Source organism: Dendrobates tinctorius, unplaced genomic scaffold (genome assembly GCF_039654945.1).
Source record: "Dendrobates tinctorius isolate UK_male_01 unplaced genomic scaffold, ASM3965494v1 ptg000229l, whole genome shotgun sequence".
Lineage (NCBI taxonomy): Eukaryota > Metazoa > Chordata > Amphibia > Anura > Dendrobatidae > Dendrobates > Dendrobates tinctorius.
This window is the reverse complement of record NW_027361896.1, coordinates 3,042,785-3,063,094: the sequence shown is the minus strand read 5'-3', so window position 1 is coordinate 3,063,094 and position 20,310 is coordinate 3,042,785. Positions and strand designations below refer to the sequence as shown.

At 40.9% G+C, this 20,310-nt stretch overlaps 1 protein-coding gene across 1 annotated transcript in view; it reads left to right on the top strand.

Annotated features, from left to right (window-relative positions):
• The window catches only part of TRIO (trio Rho guanine nucleotide exchange factor), a 2,342,529-nt gene that overhangs the window by 2,262,776 nt on the left and 59,443 nt on the right, over positions 1 to 20,310 (top strand). The window contains 2 exon segments of the mRNA XM_073555735.1: positions 17,391 to 17,594; positions 18,044 to 18,258. Of these exon segments, the coding sequence (XP_073411836.1) occupies positions 17,391 to 17,594; positions 18,044 to 18,258 (419 nt within the window).

The window sequence follows — 20,310 nt, the reverse complement described above, 5'->3', positions numbered from 1 at the left end:
AAAGTACTTTGAATTGGATCCTATAATGAATTGGCAGCTAATGTAAGAACTGGCGAAGAGCAGACATGTCCAAGTACCGATTAGCCAGATGGACGATCCTGGCCGCTGCATTAAGTATGAACTGGAGAGGGGATAGTCGAGTAACTGGGAGGCCAATTAATAGAGCATTGCAGTAATCCAGGCGGGAGTGGATCAATGCTACAGTGAGAGTTTTTGTTGTTTCCATGGTGAGAAACGGGCAGATTCTAGAGATATTCTTTAGGTGTAAGCGGCAAGAGCGGGCAACAGATTGTATATGGGATGTGAAGGAGAGAGATTGGTGTCAAACAAAACACCCAGACAGCGTGCCTGCTGCCAGGGTGTTATTGTGGTGCCACCCATGGAGAGGGAAATGTCTGATTTAGGGAGGTTAGTAGATGGTGGGAGCAGAAGAAGTTCAGTTTTGGAGAGGTTGAGTTTCAGATAGGGAGCGGACATAGTGATGGAGACTGCGGACAGACAGTCACTGGCGTTCTTTAGTACAGCAGGGGTAAGGTTAGGGAATGGCATATATACATTATTTGTGTGTCATCAGCATAAAGATGTTACTGAAAGCCAGATCTGCTGATGGTTTGTCCAATTGGGGTCGTGTAGAGAGAGAAGAGAAGGGGGCCAAGGACTGAGCCCTGAGGTACCCCGACAGCGAGAGGAAGAGGAGATGACGTGGAGCCAGAGAACAAAACACTGAAGGAGCGGTCAGAAAGATAGGAAGAGAACCAGGAGAGAGCGGTGTCCTTAATGCCTAGTGACTGGAGCCTAGAGAGTAGAAGATGGTGGTCAAGAGTGTCGAAAGCTGCAGATAGGTCAAGAAGAATGAGCAGAGAGTTGTCACCGTTACGTTTTGCTGTCAGAAGGTCATTGGTCACTTTGATGAGTGCAGTTTCAGTCGAATGTAGGGGGCGGAAGCCAGACTGTGAAGGGTCTAGGAGGGAGTGAGTGGAGAGGTAATGGGTAAGGCGGGAGTAAACTAGGCGCTCCAAAAGTTTAGAGATGAAGGGGAGATTGGAGACTGGTCTGTAGTTGTTTGTGCAGGATGGGTCAAGAGTGGGTTTCTTTAGTAATGGAGTAACAATGGCGTGTTTGAAGGAGGATGGGAAAATGCCCGAGGAGAGGGAGAGATTAAAGCTTGCAGTTAGGTGAGTTGTGACGACTGGAGAGAGAGACTGGAGGAGATGTGAGGGAATGTGGTCGGTAGTGCATGTGGTTGGACGAAAAGAAGAGAGGAGTCTGGAGATTCCCTCTGTGATGGGATCAAATGTGGAAAGTGAGCCAGGGGAGATGCAGGAAGGGATGGGAGTCACAGCACTTGGTGGTTGGGAGCAGATTTCCTGATGGATATTATCTATTTTTTCTGTAAAGTGGGAGGCCAGGTTGTCAGCACAAATGTCTGTGATAGGGACTTGTGCTTTTGGCCTGAGGAGGGAGTGGAAAGTGTCAAAAAGTTTCTTGGGGTTGTTGGCTAGTGAGATCAGGGTGGTGAAGTAGGTCTGTTTGCCGAGGTGAAGGGCAGTATTATAGATTCTTAACATAAATTTGAAGTGGATGAAGTCTTCTGGTGTGCAGGTTTTTCTCCATAGTCGTTCAGCACTCCTAGAGCATCGCTGGAGAAGTTGAGTTTGCGATGTGAGCCAGGGCTGTTTTACTCTGTGCTTGGAGGTTCTGAGGGTGAGGGGAGCTACTTTGTCAAGGGTGCTTCTAAGAGTGTCGTTGTAGTGATGAACAGCCAGATCAAGACAGGGAAAAAGAGGAGATTGGGGACAGTGATGAGTGTAGGGAGTCTGAAAGTGTCTGAGGTTTAATGGCTTGTAGATTTCTGACTGTGTGGTAGGTAGGAGTGAGCTGGAGTGGGCAAGGATTTGTGAGCGTGAAGGAGAGAATGTTGTGGTCAAAGAGTGGAAGCGGTGAGTTATTTAGGTGGGAGATTGAACAGAGCCGGACAAAGACCAGATCAAGGGTGTTACCGTCCTTGTGTGTCTCAGAGGTTGAAAGCTGCGAGAGGCCTAGAGAGGTGGTTAGTGATAGAAGCTGGTATGCAGATGTGGAAGTAGGGCTGTTAATGGGGGATGTTGAAGTCTCCAAGGAAAAGAGTTGGTAGTTCTGAGGACATGAAGTGCAGCAGTCAGGCTGAAAAGTGGTCAAGGAAGTGGGTGGCTGAGCCTGGGGGCCGGTATATGACCGCTACTCTGAGGGAGAGGGAAGAGCCTGATGGTGTGGACCTCAAAAGAAGGGAATGAGAGTGAACTGGGGGGATGACCTAGAAAGTGGATAGTGGGGACAGGAATATGCCGACTCCGCCACCATGTCTGTGGGTCTCGGGGAATGAGAGAATTGTAAGCCACCGTAGGAAATGGCAGCAGGAGAGACAGTGTCAGAATCCTGAATCCAGGTTTTAGTGAGGGCCAACAGATTAAGAGAGTTGTTCATAAAGTAGTTGTGCAGGAAAGGAAGCTTGTTACATACAGACCGTGGATTCCAGAGGGCACAATTAAGAGATAGAGATGAGGGAGTGCAAGTAATATCAATAAGATTATTATGGTTTCGATATGAGGTAGGGGTTGAGGTTGGGGATGATGGACCAGGGTTGGGGGAGATGTTACCTGAAATCAGTAGGAGTAGGAAGATAAAGAGCAAATAGTTATTGAAATTTTAAGTAGTTTTTTTCTGCGATGTGTTTGGGCAAGATGGGCTGAGGTTTCTCAGGAAGGTGAGGAGTGCATGGGAGCTGTACATGGGAGAGGGAAGTATAGAGGGGCTGATGTGTATGGGTCGTGATGGAGGGGGGATGGGGTGGTGAATGTGGATGGCAAGAGAGCAAAGGAGGATAGAAGTAAAGCACATGGATAGAGGGGAAAGCAAAGTGTGGGTTACCTGATTCCTTCCCTGATTAACTGCCGTTTTGCTTGATGCTTAACTTCTGTGATGCTTTGCTTATGGGATGCTTGCGTGCTGCACCCCACACTGGGCTTCCCCTTAGGAGCTACTAAATATATAGGCCACACTACAGGGTGAGGAGAGAGGGATTGTGGGAGCTGGTTTGGGATAATTTGGCAGCTGGGGCAAACATACCAAGGGGTGGTTAAATGATCAAAGGCACAACCAGGCTGCATCTATTTGCTATAGTACCGCACCTTCCACCTAATAAGATCTAGAGAGGCCTCAGTCACGGATATAAAGCAGTAAGTATTTAATACAGTGCAACAAATGAATTATACCAAAGCTTTATCAGGCACATTAAAATATGTCGCAAAAATGGTAAAGCAGCAAAAGATAGACACCAAGCAGAAGTATGGACTTGTACCATTTGGATATATTGCAGCAGAAATGACAGCCAGCAGAGGTGGGAAGTTGAACCATTCAGGCTGCTTGCTATAACAGTGAATGGAGTGAATACATGCAGGGTGGATCAGTTCAGAGGTTGAATGATTTGATTACCATTTGGATATATTGCAGCAGAAATGACAGCCAGCAGAAGTGGGGAGTTGAACCATTCAGGCTGCTTGCTATAACAGTGAATGGAGTGAATACATGCAGGGTGGATCAGTTCAGAAGTTGAATGATTTGATTACCTGTGTGAAGAGAGAAGATGAATGTTAATTCCTTGCCATGCAAAACTGCCATCTTGCTTGATGCTTAGCTTCTGTGATGCTTTCCTTATGGGATGCTTGCGTGCTGCATCCCACACTGCGTGCTTCCCCTTAGGAACTACTAAATATATAGTTGGAATAAATAGACTGCATTCACCACATCTTCTTAAGGTGCAGGCTTTATTTTCAAGTGGGGGGTGTGCAGTATGAGGTTCTACAGCAGCTTAGGTTTGCAGTATGAGGTTCTGCGGAACAGTATGAGGTTCTGCCCCCCCCTAGTTTTGATTCTGGCTACGCCCATGGTGTGAATGTAGCCTGAGGATCTAGGCTTTGTCTTAGCTGAGATAAGTCAGTGCTGCACTCCAGCACCAGTGAAGCTCCTCCTCTACAGACAAGGGTACACAGTAAACACACTCAGAAAGAAGGAAGGCCTGCACTCATCTCAGAAGAATTGCTAGAGTGAACAGGATAACAAGATTAAGGTAATTACTTCTTAAAGCATATTTAAACTTTCAATAAACTGTGCATAAATCAATAGTCCAGTATACTCGATGTTCTCTCTGTATGCTTGATGCTTGTTTGTTTTTTCTTTGAGCTCATATACTTTTGGGAAGCTAGCTTCTATACAATATACATACAATATACAAGGATTAATACAGCAGCAGGATTGATGAGGACTTATATGAGGACTTGTATAGGTATAGAAGCCAAAACATCAAGTTATTAGCTCTGTTATCAGTTTCTTTGTTCCTGGAGTATGATACACATCAAACTTTCTCCCTCCCTCCTCCCCTCTTCATAGACTGTGAAGCATTTAGTGAGCTGTACCCTAAGAAAAGCCTGAGATTGGAAATTCAAAGTAAAGCTATCTAATAACATCTTTTACAAACTTTATATTTGTCATCTGTACTATTGATTTATGCAAAGTTTGTTTTATTTCTATCTAAAATTATACAGTGGGTAAAGTATGTATTTGATACACTGTGGATTCCCACCTACAAAGAATGGAGAGGTACACTTCAACGGAGAGAAACAGAATCTACAGGAAATGTCTGACCTCTGTAATTGCAAACAAAGGTTTCAGTACCAAATATTAAGTTCTGTTTTTCTATTGTATCAAATACGTATTACATGCAATAAAATGCATATTATTTAAATCATACAATGTGATTTTCTGGATTTTTTTAGTCTGTCTCTCACAGGTGAAGTGTACAGTCATGGCCAAAAGTTGAGAATGACACAAATATTAATTTTTACAAAGTCTACTGCTTCATTTTTTATAATGGCAATTTGCATATACTCCAGAATGTTATAAAGAGTGATCAGCTTAACAGCAATTACTTGCAAAGTCAATATTTGCCTAGAAAATTAACTTTATCCCCCAAACACATTTCAACATCTTTGCAGCCCTGCCTTAAAAGGACCAGCTAACATTGTTTCAGTGATTGCTCCATTAACACAGGTGTGGGTGTTGATGAGGACAGGGCTGGAGATCAATCTGTCATGATTAAGTAAGAATGACACCACTGGACACTTTAAAAGGAGGCTGCTGCTTGGCATCATTGTTTCTCTTCTGTTAACCATGATTATCTCTAAAGAAACACGTGCAGTCATCATTGCACTGCACAAAAATGGCCTAACAGGGAAGAGTATCGCAGCTAGAAAGATTGCACCTCAGTCAACCATCTATCGCATCATCAAGAACTTCAGGGAGAGAGGTTCCCTTGTTGCCAAAAAGGCTCCAGGGCGCCCAAGAAAGACCAGCAAGCGCCAGGACTGTCTCTTAAAAGTGTTTCAGCTGTGGGATCGGGCTACCAGCAGTGCAGAGCTTGCTCAGGAATGGCAGCAGGCAGGTGTGAGTGCATCTGCACGCACTGTGAGGCGGAGACTCTTGGAGCAAGGTCTGGTCTCAAGGAGGGCAGCAAAGAAGCCACTTCTCTCCAGAAAAAGCATCATGGACAGACTGATATTCTGCAAGAGGTACAGGGAGTGGACTGCTGAGGACTGGGGTAAAGTCATTTTCTCTGATGAATCCCCTTTTCGATTGTTTGGGACATCTGGAAAACGGCTTATTCGGAGAAGACCAGGTGAGCGCTACCACCAGTCTTGTCTCATGCCAACTGTCAAGCATCCTGAAACCATTCATGTGTGGGGTTGCTTCTCAGCCAAGGGATTGGGCTCTCAGTCTTGCCTAAAAACACAGCCATGAATAAAGAATGGTACCAGAATGTCCTCCAAGAGCAACTTCTCCCAACCGTCCAAGAGCAGTTTGGCGATCAACAATGCCTTTTTCAACATGATGGAGCACCTTGCCATAAAGCAAAGGTGATAACTAAATGGCTCAGGGAACAAAACATAGAGATTTTGGGACCATGGCCTGGAAACTCCCCAGATCTTAATCCCATTGAGAACTTGTGGTCAATCATCAAGAGATGGGTGGACAAACAAAAACCTTCAAATTCAGACAAAATAAAAGCATTGATTTTGCAAGAATGGACTGCTATCAGTCAGGATGTGATCCAGAAGTTGATTGAGAGCATGCCAGGGAGAATTGCTGAGGTCCTGAAGAAGAAGGGTCAACACTGCAAATATTGACTTGCTGCATTAACTCATTCTGTCAATATAACCTTTTGTTACTCATAATATGATTGCAATTATATTTCTGTATGTGATAAAAACATCTGACAAACACACATAAAAACCAGAGGGCAGCAGATCATGTGAAAATATAATATTTGTGTCATTCTCTAAACTTTTGGCCATGACTGTACAATTGCAGACCTCTCCATTCTTTGTAGGTGGGAAAACTTGCAAAATTGTCAGTGTATCAAATTCTTATTTTCCCCACTGTACATGGTTCCTTGTTCTTGCTGGAATTATAATCTACATTATTTTATTTTATAGGACAAAATTATTTTGAGAGTGAATTTATATGATTACAAAATGTCTAAGAAGCTCCACATGAAGTCAACTGTATTTGAGCATGTCACAGTCACTCAAGATGAAAAATATTTTGTGTGTCAATGTATGACAAGTGACCCGGAGGAAAACAAATGCTGTGATGCCAAAATAAGTGCATACTCAGGCAGTGATAAAAATGCTCCTACAAGAGCTTCCAATCTAAAAAGACATTTACAATGCTTCCACCCAGAAGTTTTCAAAGTTGTGACTGAGAAAGATTACAGCAGCACCAAGAAACCCACGCCCAGCACTTCCTGCCAGGCAAAGGAGGAGGAAAGAGCATCTCAAACATCATTAACACCCACCTCTTCAAGAAAGCCTACAGCCTGCAATGACCCCACTACCTCCTCACCACTACAGGAGATATCACCTCAACCAAAACCGGAACTGCTGCAACCCCACAACCTACTGTCTCGTTCCCCACCATCCTGTAGCATGTAAGCCCGAAAGGGCAGGGTCCTTTCCCCTCTGTATCAGTCTGTCATTGTAAGTTTGTTTACTGTAAGTGATATCTGTAATTTGTATGTAACCCCTTCTTATGTACATCACCATAGAATCAATGGTGCTATATAAATAAATAAATAATAATAATAATAATAACTACTAAATGTCTTATAGTGGCTAATCATCGAGTAAGCTGCTTATACAGTGGGGCAAAAAAGTCAGTCAGCAATAGTGAAAGTTCCACCACTTAAAAAGATGAGAGGCGTCTGTAATTTACATCATAGGTAGACCTCAACTATGGGAGACAAACTGAGAAAAAAAAATCCAGAAAATCACATTGTCTGTTTTTTTTTTCATTTTATTTGCATATTATGGTGGAAAATAAGTATTTGGTCAGAAACAAGCAATCAAAATTTCTGGCTCTCACAGACCTGTAACTTCTTCTTTAAGAGTCTCCTCTTTCCTCCACTCATTACCTGTAGTAATGGCACCTGTTTAAACTTGTTATCAGTATAAAAAGACACCTGTGCACACCCTCAAACTGTCTGACTCCAAACTCCACTATGGTAAAGACCAAAGAGCTGTCAAAGGACACCAGAAACAAAATTGTAGCCCTGCACCAGGCTGGGAAGACTGAATCTGCAATAGCCAACCAGCTTGGAGTGAAGAAATCAACTGTGGGAGCAATAATTAGAAAATGGAAGACATACATGACCACTGATAATCTCCCTCGATCTGGCGCTCCACGCAAAATCCCACCCCGTGGGGTCAGAATGATCACAAGAACGGTGAGCAAAAATCCCAGAACCACGCGGGGGGGACCTAGTGAATGAACTGCAGAGAGCTGGGACCAATGTAACAAGGCCTACCATAAGTAACACACTACGCCACCATGGACTCAGATCCTGCAGTGCCAGACGTGTCCCACTGCTTAAGCCTGTACATGTCCGGGCCCATCTGAAGTTTGCTAGAGAGCATTTGGATGATCCAGAGGAGTTTTGGGAAAATGTCCTATGGTCTGATGAAACCAAACTGGAACTGTTTGGTAGAAACACAACTTGTCGTGTTTGGAGGAAAAAGAATACTGAGTTGCATCCATCAAACACCATACCTACTGTAAAGCATGGTGGTGGAAACATCATGCTTTGGGGCTGTTTCTCTGCAAAGGGGCCAGGATGACTGATCCGGGTACATGAAAGAATGAATGGGGCCATGTATCGTGAGATTTTGAGTGCAAACCTCCTTCCATCAGCAAGGGCATTGAATATGAAACATGACTGGGTCTTTCAACATGACAATGATCCAAAGCACACCGCCAGGGCAACGAAGGAGTGGCTTTGTAAGAAGCATTTCAAGGTCCTGGAGTGGCCTAGCCAGTCTCCAGATCTCAACCCTATAGAAAACCTTTGGAGGGAGTTGAAAGTCCGTGTTGCCAAGCGAAAAGCCAAAAACATCACTGCTCTAGAGGAGATCTGCATGGAGGAATGGGCCAACATACCAACAACAGTGTGTGGCAACCTTGTGAAGACTTACAGAAAACGTTTGACCTCTGTCATTGCCAACAAAGGATATATCACAAAGTATTGAGATGAAATTTTGTTTCTGACCAAATACTTATTTTCCACCATAATATGCAAATAAAATGAAAAAAAAAAAACAGACAATGTGATTTTCTGGATTTTTTTTTCTCAGTTTGTCTCCCATAGTTGAGGTCTACCTATGATGTAAATTACAGACGCCTCTCATGTTTTTAAGTGGTGGAACTTGCACTATTGCTGACTGACTAAATACTTTTTTGCCCCACTGTATAGAGTGGTCCCCCAATGACAATTTCAAGCTATGTTGGAAACTTATGTTTAAAATGGAATATGATCTGCAGGCATGATGTAATAGAGCAGGAGGAGTTAATCCGATTGATAAACATTTTTGTGGGAAATGTTTCAGTGTAACTTGTATTTTAAAATTGAATTCTTTGCTGTTTGTATGCATATGAGTCCAATGGGCGGTTCTATTCAGTGATGTCAGTCTTCCATGGATGTCTGTGGATGCAGAGATAGCTGTAAATCATTGAGTAGGACCACTCACTGGACTCTTATGTACAGTATATGTAAGAGTTTACATGACTTAAATACAAGTTAAACTGAATCTTTTCCAGAACCTTCATATCAATATGATCTGCTTCAACTTTTCTATACCATGCGGCATATTTCCAGTGATATAATCACCGGAAATTCGCCAGCTGCTCCTCATCACAGCATATGGGCTGTTCCTAAAAATTGTAATTAGGCATGATTCTTACCACTCTGCACATGGAATGATACCAGCTTTTTTCTAACATAGACTTCCTTGATAAAGGCAATGGTGCCAAAATGTCGGAAGAATTGATGTCCGTTTTACCATTATGTCAGTTTTTCTTTAAATTGGAAATTACTTGAATCTTATTCGTTTGTGACTTATTGATTCCCTTTAATTTACATTGAGCTTTTTGGCAAACTACTGGAAGGGTTGTATGGCAATGTGTATGACCTCTCAGTCCTAACTACCATTGGATCGCACTGTTTTCTGTAATTAGTGCAGGACGGTTATAGGAAGCTAACATGCTCAGCAAAATGGGATGACCATGTTTGACTTCCTGTTACAACAATGTAATTATAAAACTTAATGGAACAAAAAATTTATGGACTTAAGTGCGCTGCTGGACAAATAACGAATCCAAATAAAAGGATTAACCATTTATTTCCCAACGTGTTTCGAAGTAGATAATACTTCTTCCTCAAGGAATGACATATATGAATAGATAGAGCCGTTTCAGGTTATATACATCCACAATTTGAAAATTGGCACCAATAGTCACACACATTGCGGCAAAGAAGTCAAAGTTCAAATGAGTAAAATAACAGGAAATTTCATAATCATCAATCTTTAGTAAATAAAATCATTATTACTTTTATTGTTTTATAGGTAAGAAGTTTAAAAGCAAGAAAAAATATATTTAAAAACTCTTTATATATATATATATATATATATATATATATACACTCACTGGCCACTTTATTAGGTACACCATGCTAGTAACGGGTTGGACCCCCTTTTGCCTTCAGAACTGCCTCAATTCTTCGTGGCAGAGATTCAACAAGGTGCTGGAAGCATTCCTCAGAGATTTTGGACCATATTGACATGATGGCATCACACAGTTGGCGCAGATTTGTCGGCTGCACATCCCTGATGCGAATCTCCCGTTCCACCACATCCCAAAGATGCTCTATTGGATTGAGATCTGGTGACTGAGGAGGCCATTTGAGTACAGTGAACTCATTGTCATGGTCAAGAAACCAATCTGAGATGATTCGAGCTTTATGACATGGCGCATTATCCTGCTGAAAGTAGCCATCAGATGTTGGGTACATTGTGGTCATAAAGGGATGGACATGGTCAGCAACAATACTCAGGTAGGCTGTGGCGTTGCAACGATGCTCAATTGGTACCAAGGGGCCCAAAGAGTGCCAAGAAAAAATTCCCCACACCATGACACCACCACCACCAGCCTGAACCGTTGATACAAGGCTGGATGGATCCATGCTTTCATGTTGTTTACGCCAAATTCTGACCCTACCATCCGAATGTCGCAGCAGAAATCGAGACTCATCAGACCAGGCAACGTTTTTCCAATCTTCTACTGTCCAATTTCGATGAGCTTGTGCAAATTGTAGCCTCAGTTTCCTGTTCTTAGCTGAGAGGAGTGGTACCCAGTGTGGTCTTCTGCTGCTGTAGCCCATCTGCCTCAAAGTTCGACGCACTGTGCGTTCAGAGATGTTCTTCTGCCTACCTTGGTTGTAACGGGTGGCAATTTGAGTCACTGTTGCCTTTCTATCAGCTCGAACCAGTATGCCCATTCTCCTCTGACCTCTGGCATCAACAAGGCATTTCCGCCCACAGAACTGCCGCTCACTGGATTTTTTTTCTTTTTCGGACCATTCTCTGTAAACCCTAGAGATGGTTGTGCGTGAAAATCCCAGTAGATCAGCAGTTTCTGAAATACTCAGACCAGCCCTTCTGGCACCAACAATCATGCCACGTTCAAAGGCACTCAAATCACCTTTCTTCCCCATACTGATGCTCTGTTTGAACTGCAGGAGATTGTCTTGACCATGTCTACATGCCTAAATGCACTGAGTTGCCGCCATGTGATTGGCTGATTAGAAATTAAGTCTTAACACACAGTTGGACAGGTGTACCTAATAAAGTGGCCAGTGAGTGTGTGTATATATATATATATATATATATATATATATATATATATATATATATATATATATATATATATATATAAACGAACTCTTGCTGAAAGGGAGAAAAAAAACAGAAAAAGGGTTCGGCACTTCAGCACTCACACCGCCGTACCAGACAGGGACATAGCCCTGAAGAGGAAGGAAAAAAGGAGGATGGACAATTATATACTATATATAAAAAAATATTTTTATATATAAAAAAATGTGTAAAAAAATGTATGCATATTATAGAATCATAGAATCGTAGAGTTGGAAGGGACCTCCTGGGCCATCTGGTCCAACCCCCTGCTCAAAGCAGGATTCGCTAAATCATCCCAGTCAGATGTCTGTCCAGCCTCTGTTTGAGGCTGGACAGACATCTTGGAAATAAAATAATTGGAAATAAAATTGGAAAAATTGGAAATATTGGAAATAAAAATGCCTCTTTGTAATAAAAATACCTCTTTATAATAAAAATACAAATGTGTATCAATTTGGTGGATCATTTGCTTGTTCAAATATTAAAGAATGGCTGTTAGTATCTAGCCAAAGTAACGGACCTACAGAGAACCTAATCAGCGGGCCCAGAGGAGATCAAGATCGTCTCCCACACAGGAAAGAAAAAAGAAAAGAGGAACAAAGCAAACACCCTTTAACCTGTAAATCCAAAAAACCTCTTTCCTATTTAATTGTCCTATTCTGTCAGGGTTCTTACTAGGAATATGTTCAATTGGGCTAATTTTTATTCCCTTAAAATTTTTATTATGTTTAATAGCAAAATGTCTAGAAAGACCATGCTGTAGGAAACCTCTTTTAATATTATGCCTATGAGAATTATATATATATATATATATTTTTTATGTGTACTTTTATCAAATATATATCTTGTGCTGTAGTGCTAATTTCAGTTATCTGGTTCATCATAAAGGTAGTGGTGTCGGTATAATGAGGGTGTTTGCTTTGTTCCTCTTTTCTTTTTTTCTTTTTTCTTTCCTGTGTGGGAGACGATCTTGATCTCCTCTGGGTGCGCTGATTAGGTTCTCTGTAGGTCCATAACTTTGACTAGATACTAACAGCCATTCTTTAACCCCTTCACCCCCAAGGGTGGTTTGCACGTTCATGACCGGGCCAATTTTTACAATTCTGACCACTGCCCCTTTATGAGGTCATAACTCTGGAACGCTTCTATGGATCCCGGTGATTCTGACATTGTTTTCTCGTGACATATTGTACTACATGATAGTGGTAAAATTTCATTCAAATAACTTACGTTTATTTGTGAAAAAAATGGAAATTTGACGAAAATTTTGAAAATTTCGCAATTTTCCAACTTTGAATTTTTATGCCCTTAAATCACAGAGATACGGCACACAAAAAACTTGATAAGTAACATTTCCCACATGTTTACTTTACATCAGCACAATTTTGGAACCAAAATTTTTTTTTTTAGGAAGTTATAAGGGTTAAAAATTGACCAGCGATTTCTCATTTTCGCAACACCATTTTATTTTTACGGACCACATCACATTTGAAGCCACTTTGAGGGGTCTATATGATAGAAAATACCCAAAAGTGACACCATTCTAAAAACTGCACCCCTTAAGGTGCTCAAAACCACATTCAAGAAGTTTATTAACCCTTTAGGTGCGTCACAGGAATTTTTTGAATATTTAAAAAAAAATGAATATCTAACTTTTTTTCACAAAAAAAATAATTCAGGTTCAATTTTTTTTATTTTACCAAGGGTAACAGGACAAATTGGACTGCAAAAGGTATTGTGCAATTTGTCCTGAGTACACTGATACCCCACATGTGGGGGTAAACCACTATTTGGGCGCATGGCAGAGCTCGGAAGGGAAGCAGCGCCATTTGACGTTTTTGGCTGGAATTGAGATCTGACACCATGTCGCGTTTGGAAAGCCCCTGATGTACCAAAACAGTGGAAACCCCCCACAAATGACACCATTTTGGAAACTATACCCCCAAGGAACTTATCTTATGTGGTGAGCACTTTGACCCCTCCAGTGCTTCACAGAAGTTTATAACGCCCGGGCGTGAAAATAAAAAATTTGTATTTTTTCCACAAACATGATCTTTTAGTCACCAATTTTTTTATTTTCCCAAGGGTACCAGGAGAAATTGGACCCCAAAAGTTGTTGTCCAATTTGTCCTGAGTACGCTGATACCCCATATGTGGGAGAAAACTACTGTATGGGCACATGTCGGGGCTCGGAAGGGAAGTAGTGACGTTTTGGAATGCAGACTTTGATGGAATGGTCTGCTGGTGTCATGTTGTCTTTGGAGAGCCCCTAATGTACCTAAACAGTGGAAACCCCCCACAAATGACCCCATTTTGGAAACTAGACCCCCTAAGAAACTTATCTAGATGTGTGGTTAGCACTTTGAACCCCCAAGGGCTTCACAAAAGTTTATAGTGCCCGGGCATGAAAATAAAAAAATCGTATTTTTTCCACAAACATGATCAATTAGTCCCCAATTTTTTTATTTTCCCAAGGGTAACAGGAGAAATTGGACCCCAAAAGTTGTTGTCCAATTTGTCCTGAGTACGCTGACACCCCATTTGTGGGAGAAAACTACTGTATGGGCACACGTCGGGGCTTGGAAGGGAAGTAGTGACGTTTTGGAATGCAGACTTTGATGGAATGGTCTGCGGGTGTCATGTGCGTTTGGAGAGCCCCTGATCTACCTGAACTATTGAAACTCCCCACAAGTGACCCCATTTTGGACACTAGACCCCCCACGGAACTTATCTAGATATATGGTGAGCACTTTGAACCCCCAAGTGCTTCACAGAAGTTTATAATGCCCGGGCATGAAAATAAAAAAATCGTATTTTTTCCACAAACATGATCAATTAGTCCCCAATTTTTTTATTTTCCCAAGGGTAACAGGAGAAATTGGACCCCAAAAGTTGTTGTCCAATTTGTCCTGAGTACGCTGACACCCCATTTGTGGGAGAAAACTACTGTATGGGCACACGTCGGGGCTTGGAAGGGAAGTAGTGACGTTTTGGAATGCAGACTTTGATGGAATGGTCTGCGGGTGTCATGTTGCCTTTGGAGACCCCTAATGTACCTAAACAGTGGAAACCCCCACAAATGACCCCATTTTGGAAACTAGACCCCCTAAGGAACTTATCTAGATGTGTGGTTAGCACTTTGAACCCCCAAGTGCCTCACAGAAGTTTATAACGCCCGGGCGTGAAAATAAAAAAAATCATTTTTTTCCACAAAAATGATATTTTTGCCCCCAATTTTTTATTTTCCTAAGGGTAACAGGGGAAATTGGACCCCAAAAGTTGTTTTGCAATTTGTCCTGAGTAGGCTGATACCCTACATGTGGGGGTAAAACACTGTTTGGGCGCATGGCAGAGCTTGGAAGGGAAGGAGCACCATTTGATTTTTTTCAACTCAGAATTGGCGGGAATTGAGATCAGACGCCATGTTGCATTTGGAGAGCACCTGATGTGCCCAACAGTGGAAACCCCCAATTCTAACTCCAACCCTAACGCCAACACACCCCTAACCCTAATCTCAGCCCTAACCCTAACCCTGGCCCTAACCCTAATGGGAAAATGGAAATAAATACATTTTCTTTTAATTTTATTATTTTTCCCTTACTAAGGGGGTGATAACGGGGGGCTTGATTTACTATTTATGGCGGTATTTATTTTTGGAGGCTGTCGCACGCTAAAAGACGCTTTTTATTGTAAAAATAGCTTTTGCATCACCACATATTGAGAGCTATAATTTTTCCGTATTTTGACTCACTGAGTCATATGAGGTCTTATTTTTTGCGGGACGAGTTGACGTTTTTATTGCTACCATTTTCGGGCACGTGACATTTTTTGATCGCTTTTTATTCCGATTTTTGGGACGCAGAATGAACAAAAACCAGCGTTTCATGAATATCTTTTGGGGGGGTGCGTTTACACCGTTCCGCGTGTGGTAAAATTGATAAAGCGGTTTTATTCTTTGGGTCAGTACTGTTACAGCGATACCTCATTTAGGTCGTTTTTTTATGTTTTGTCGGTTTTATGCAATGATAACTATTTTATATAAAAAATAATTATTTTTGTATCGCTTTATTCTGCAAGCTATAACTTTTTTATTTTTTCGCTGACGATGCTGTATGGTGGCTCGTTTTTTGCGGGACAAGATGACGTTTTCAGCGGTACCATGGCTATTTATATGCGTCTTTTTGATCGCGCGTTATTGCACTTTTTGTTTGGCGGTATGATAATAAATCATTATTTTTTGCTTCTTTTTTATTTTTATTTTTTAAGGGGTTCGCTAAAGGGGTTAACTAATGGGATAGTTTTATAGGGCAGGTTGTTACGGACGTGGCGATACCTCGATACCTCATATGTGTACTTTTATTGTTTGTTTGTTTTTTTATTTAAAAAAATGGATTTATTAGGGGAATATTTTTTTTTTCCTAATTTATTTGGCGATTTTTTTAAATTATTTTAACACTTTTTTTTTTTTTTTTTAACTTTATTATATTGTCCCAGGTGGGACATCACTGTCCTGTGACAGATATTATATTGTCCCAGGTGGGACATCACTGTCCTGTGACAGATCGCTGATCTGTCACATCACAGATCACTGTGACAGATCAGCAATCTGTCACAGGCAGTTCTGCAGACTTCCTCATGCCTGCGCTTTGCAGGCACTGAGGAAGTCAGCTCCCTACAGGCCCCCGAAGGCCCCCGTCGCCATCTTGGATTCGGGGGCCTGTAGGGAAAGAGACCCCCACAGCAGCGCTGCACATTGCACTGCCGTGGGGGGCTCAGGGAAGCACGGAGGGAGCCCCCTCCCTGCCGATGCTTCCCTTTAACCCCGGTACACCGCGATCATGTTTGATCGCGGTGTGCAAGGGGTTAACGTGTCGGGGGCGGTCCGTGACCACCCCTGACACATAGTGCCGGGTGTCAGCTTTGATAATCAGCTGACACCCGGCCGCGATCAGCGGCGCTCACCACATGGGCGCTGCTGATCGCGGTAGACGTACTATCCCGTCCATGGGCATAGGGGCCCGGGTCCCATGGACGGGATAGTATGTCTGATGTCAGGAAGGGGTTAATATTTGAACAAGCAAATGATCCACCAAATTGATACACATTTGTATTTTTATTATAAAGAGGTATTTTTATTACAAAGAGGCATTTTTATTTACAAAAATATGTATACATTTTTTTTACACATTTTTTTATATATAAAAATATTTTTCTTTTTTATGTATATAATTGTCCATCCTCCTTTTTTCCTTCCTCTTCAGGGCTATGTCCCTGTCTGGTACGGTGGTGTGAGTGCTGAAGCGCCGAACCCTTTTTCTGTTTTTTTTCTCCCTTTCACCAAGAGTTCGTTTACATATATATATAAAAAGAGTTTTTAAATATATTTTTTCTTGCTTTTAAACTTCTTACGTATAAAACAATTAAAAGTAATAATGATTTTATTTACTAAAGACTGATTATTATGAAATTTCCTGTTATTTTACTCGTTTGAACTTTGACTTCTTTGCCGCAATGCGTGTGACTATTGGCGCCAATTTTCAAATTGTGGATGTATATAGCCTGAGACGGCTCTATCTATTCATATATGTCATCCCCTGAGGAAGAAGTATTATCTACTTCGAAACGCTTTGGGAAATAAATGGTTAATCCTTTTATCTGGATTCGTTATTTGTTCAGCAGCGCATTTAAGTCCATGAATTTTTTTGTTCCATTAAGTTTAATGTTATGGCGGTCACGGAGTGGACCTTTGGACGTGCAGCAAGCTGATAAATGATCTTATGTGTTCAAATCTCTCCTGGAAAAGGTGAGTGTATTCCTTTATTTCTTTCAAACATCAACTCGGATAAGACCCTATTGCGCTCTCTTTTTCCTATAGTTTTGTATAACAATGTAATTATGGACCCTGGCAAGGTGAGTAGTCACTGGGACCTTACTAACCCCATCATCACATATTTATATATCTAGATCTTACTAGCATTAAGTGTCCAAGTTTCGCAAAACAAATTACACTGTACTATGCTGTATAAAGTAGTAATTTATTTTTCTTTTATTAAGCCTTGGCATCTCCTGCTGAATATCACAGAACCCATGCTGATGTAAACAATCTTAATGGTGGGAACAATTCCACTTGTCCTACAAATTCAACGGGGCTTGGTATCTGTAGCAGAATGAGACCATCTCGAATACCCCAGCCAGTGAGACATTTTTCTCCACTTCTGGTTTCCACTTCTACTATGTCAGAGACAGACAAATCATCAGGTATGTCTTTTTGTATTGTCTTTGTTTTAACTGATCTATTTTTTTGGGCGGTGCAAGCGAATTTATTAAACTAATTACGGCTGAGCTTACATGTAGAGGTTGTTTGCTGCCAAGCAGTTACTGCACAGCAAAACTTCATGCGCAATTTGCCATGCAGTTGTTCTCATCTGGATTTTTCCAGGTGAGACATGTTTAAATGTGTGTTTCACCTGGCAAAACTGAGCGGTCAATAACCAGTGTGCAAATCAATAGCAATTTGCAGTAATATGTTTAGGCTGTGTTTCATGGCACATTATGTCATCCTAGAAGTTGAATAATTATTTAGCAAATGGGATTGATTTAAAACCCAGGAGGCGATTGCCATAAATTGTAGAAGCAAATTATCAGTTCTAAAACATCTCTCAACGCTCATGTTTCATCTAATTTTCCATTGTCTTTTGGCAAGGAAGCTTCTATACCCAGGAGCCCTCTTCATAAAGGCTCTTTTTGGAGTACAGTACAAGTAAATCCTGCTAGCATTCCAGATTCTGGTGCTTTTCCCAGGGACATTGATTTCCTGCAACGAAAGGGTCCAAGACATCACATAGAAATCAAGGACTCAGATTGCTTCAGCACCTGCTCCTCCAAGAGTGAGCAGAAAATTCCCACTGCTCAGACTAATGGGGTAAGAGCTAAGCTCCATCCCTTTTTTAAGCTCTCTGAAAATCTATGCTACTGGGTTACACCTAACTAACCTCTGGCTCTGCAGTGATTTTCTTTGAAATAATCAACTCTGTGTGTCTTTCTTTCATAATATCTTTTTTCTTACACCAATCTATGATAGACTCTTGCCCTTTGTTCTCTTGTTGCCTTCTAAGTCTCAATTGCTATTTGTATCTCTTTTCCTTTTTCAATCTGATTGCAAACAATCCTTTTTTGTTATTGTATTTTATATGTTTGATCTTTATTGTAATAGTTTATTCACATTCATTAATATTGTTGTTTTGAATAATTGTGCTACATAGCCAAAGTGCAGTTTCATTTACTAAGATTCTCCCTGTAAATTGCCTTGATTAAAATTATACTAGATATAAAATTATACTAGATATATTTTAGATCATGTATCAATATATTAAAGGAAATCTGTGACCAGGTTTTTGTTACCACATCTGAGACTCGCTTGATATAGAGACTCTGATTCCAGTAATGTTTCACTTATTTTGAATAATTGTGCTACATAGCCAAAGTGCAGTTTCATTTACTAAGATTCTCCCTGTAAATTGCCTTGATTAAAATTATACTAGATATTAAATTATACTAGATATATTTTAGATCATGTATCAATATATTAAAGGAAATCTGTGACCAGGTTTTTGTTACCACATCTGAGACTCGCTTGATATAGAGACTCTGATTCCAGTAATGTTTCACTTATTGAAAAAACACAAAAAAAATTGAGCTTTGCGTAAGTTGGTATACATGCAGCACATAGACACATGTTCACATTGGCTATAAAGCATACAATACCCAAAAGAGACAAAATGAGCAAAAACCCTGCTGTAACTAAATAAGTAAAAAGCAAAAGTGCATTTAAATAACACAGAGTTCTTAGTAATACTGTTTTTGATCAAAAATAGCATAAAAGCCATCCCATCGTCGACAAGATAACTCTGATCGGGATGGTCCTACACTGTCTAATATTAAAAACCTTACCATGTGTCAGCGTTGATCTCAGTGTGTGAGTAAGGGCAGACAAAAGGAACGGGTCCCAACCAGTGGACACCATACTGGAGAAGCTTTTAAATACAATCTCCAGCTCAGAAGAGGGAGGCCACACCCTGGCTTGCACAGAATGCAAAAATACAAAGGTAAAACACAAAAAATCTAAGTTGGTATACATGCAGCACATAAACCCATGTTCACATTGGCCATAAAGCATGTTTCACTTATTCACAGTTTTCTGTGTACACTGTGCATTGGCAGAAGGATGCTATTAAGTGGTGGGGACAGAGTTATGCAGAGCTCATAAATATGTAGGACAAGATGGCAACAGGTTTACTAGCCATCTAATGATAAATTCATTTTTTATCAGCAAGAAATTATCAAAACAGCAGCAAGCAGCACGGGAAGTGATTCAATGCTGGAATCATGTTCTATATCTTTATATTATATGGATTAATAGAAAAAACCTAGAGATACAGCAAAAAGTGCCGTAGGGTTTTATATGAGGATTGGTGAGAACAATTAAGGGAGCAAATACAGTGATGTGAAAGTGTTTGCCCCTATCTGATTCCTTATTCTTTTGCATGTTTGTCACTTACATTTTTCAGATCACCAAAACAATTTAAATATTAGATAAAGATAACACAAGTAAACACAAAATGCAGTTTTTTAAAAGAAGGTCTTTATTTTTAAGGGAAAAGGAAATCAAAACCTACAGGACCCTGTGTGAAAAAGTGATTGCCCCTCCTCCTTAAAACAAAAATTAACTGTGGTTTATCACATCTTTGGGAAGCTAAGTTGAATTTCTCTAGCCACATCCAGGCCAGACTACTGCCACATTTGTTGTCAATCAAGGAATCACTTAAATAGGACCTACAAAAGGAAGGCAAAAACAGACAGGGAGAGTCCAAGTGTGAAATTAAAACATAACTTTAATGATCAAGAATAACAATATAATGGGGTGGGAAAAATAACCAAATGGAACCTCCCTGACAAATTGAAGTAGCCTAAAAGA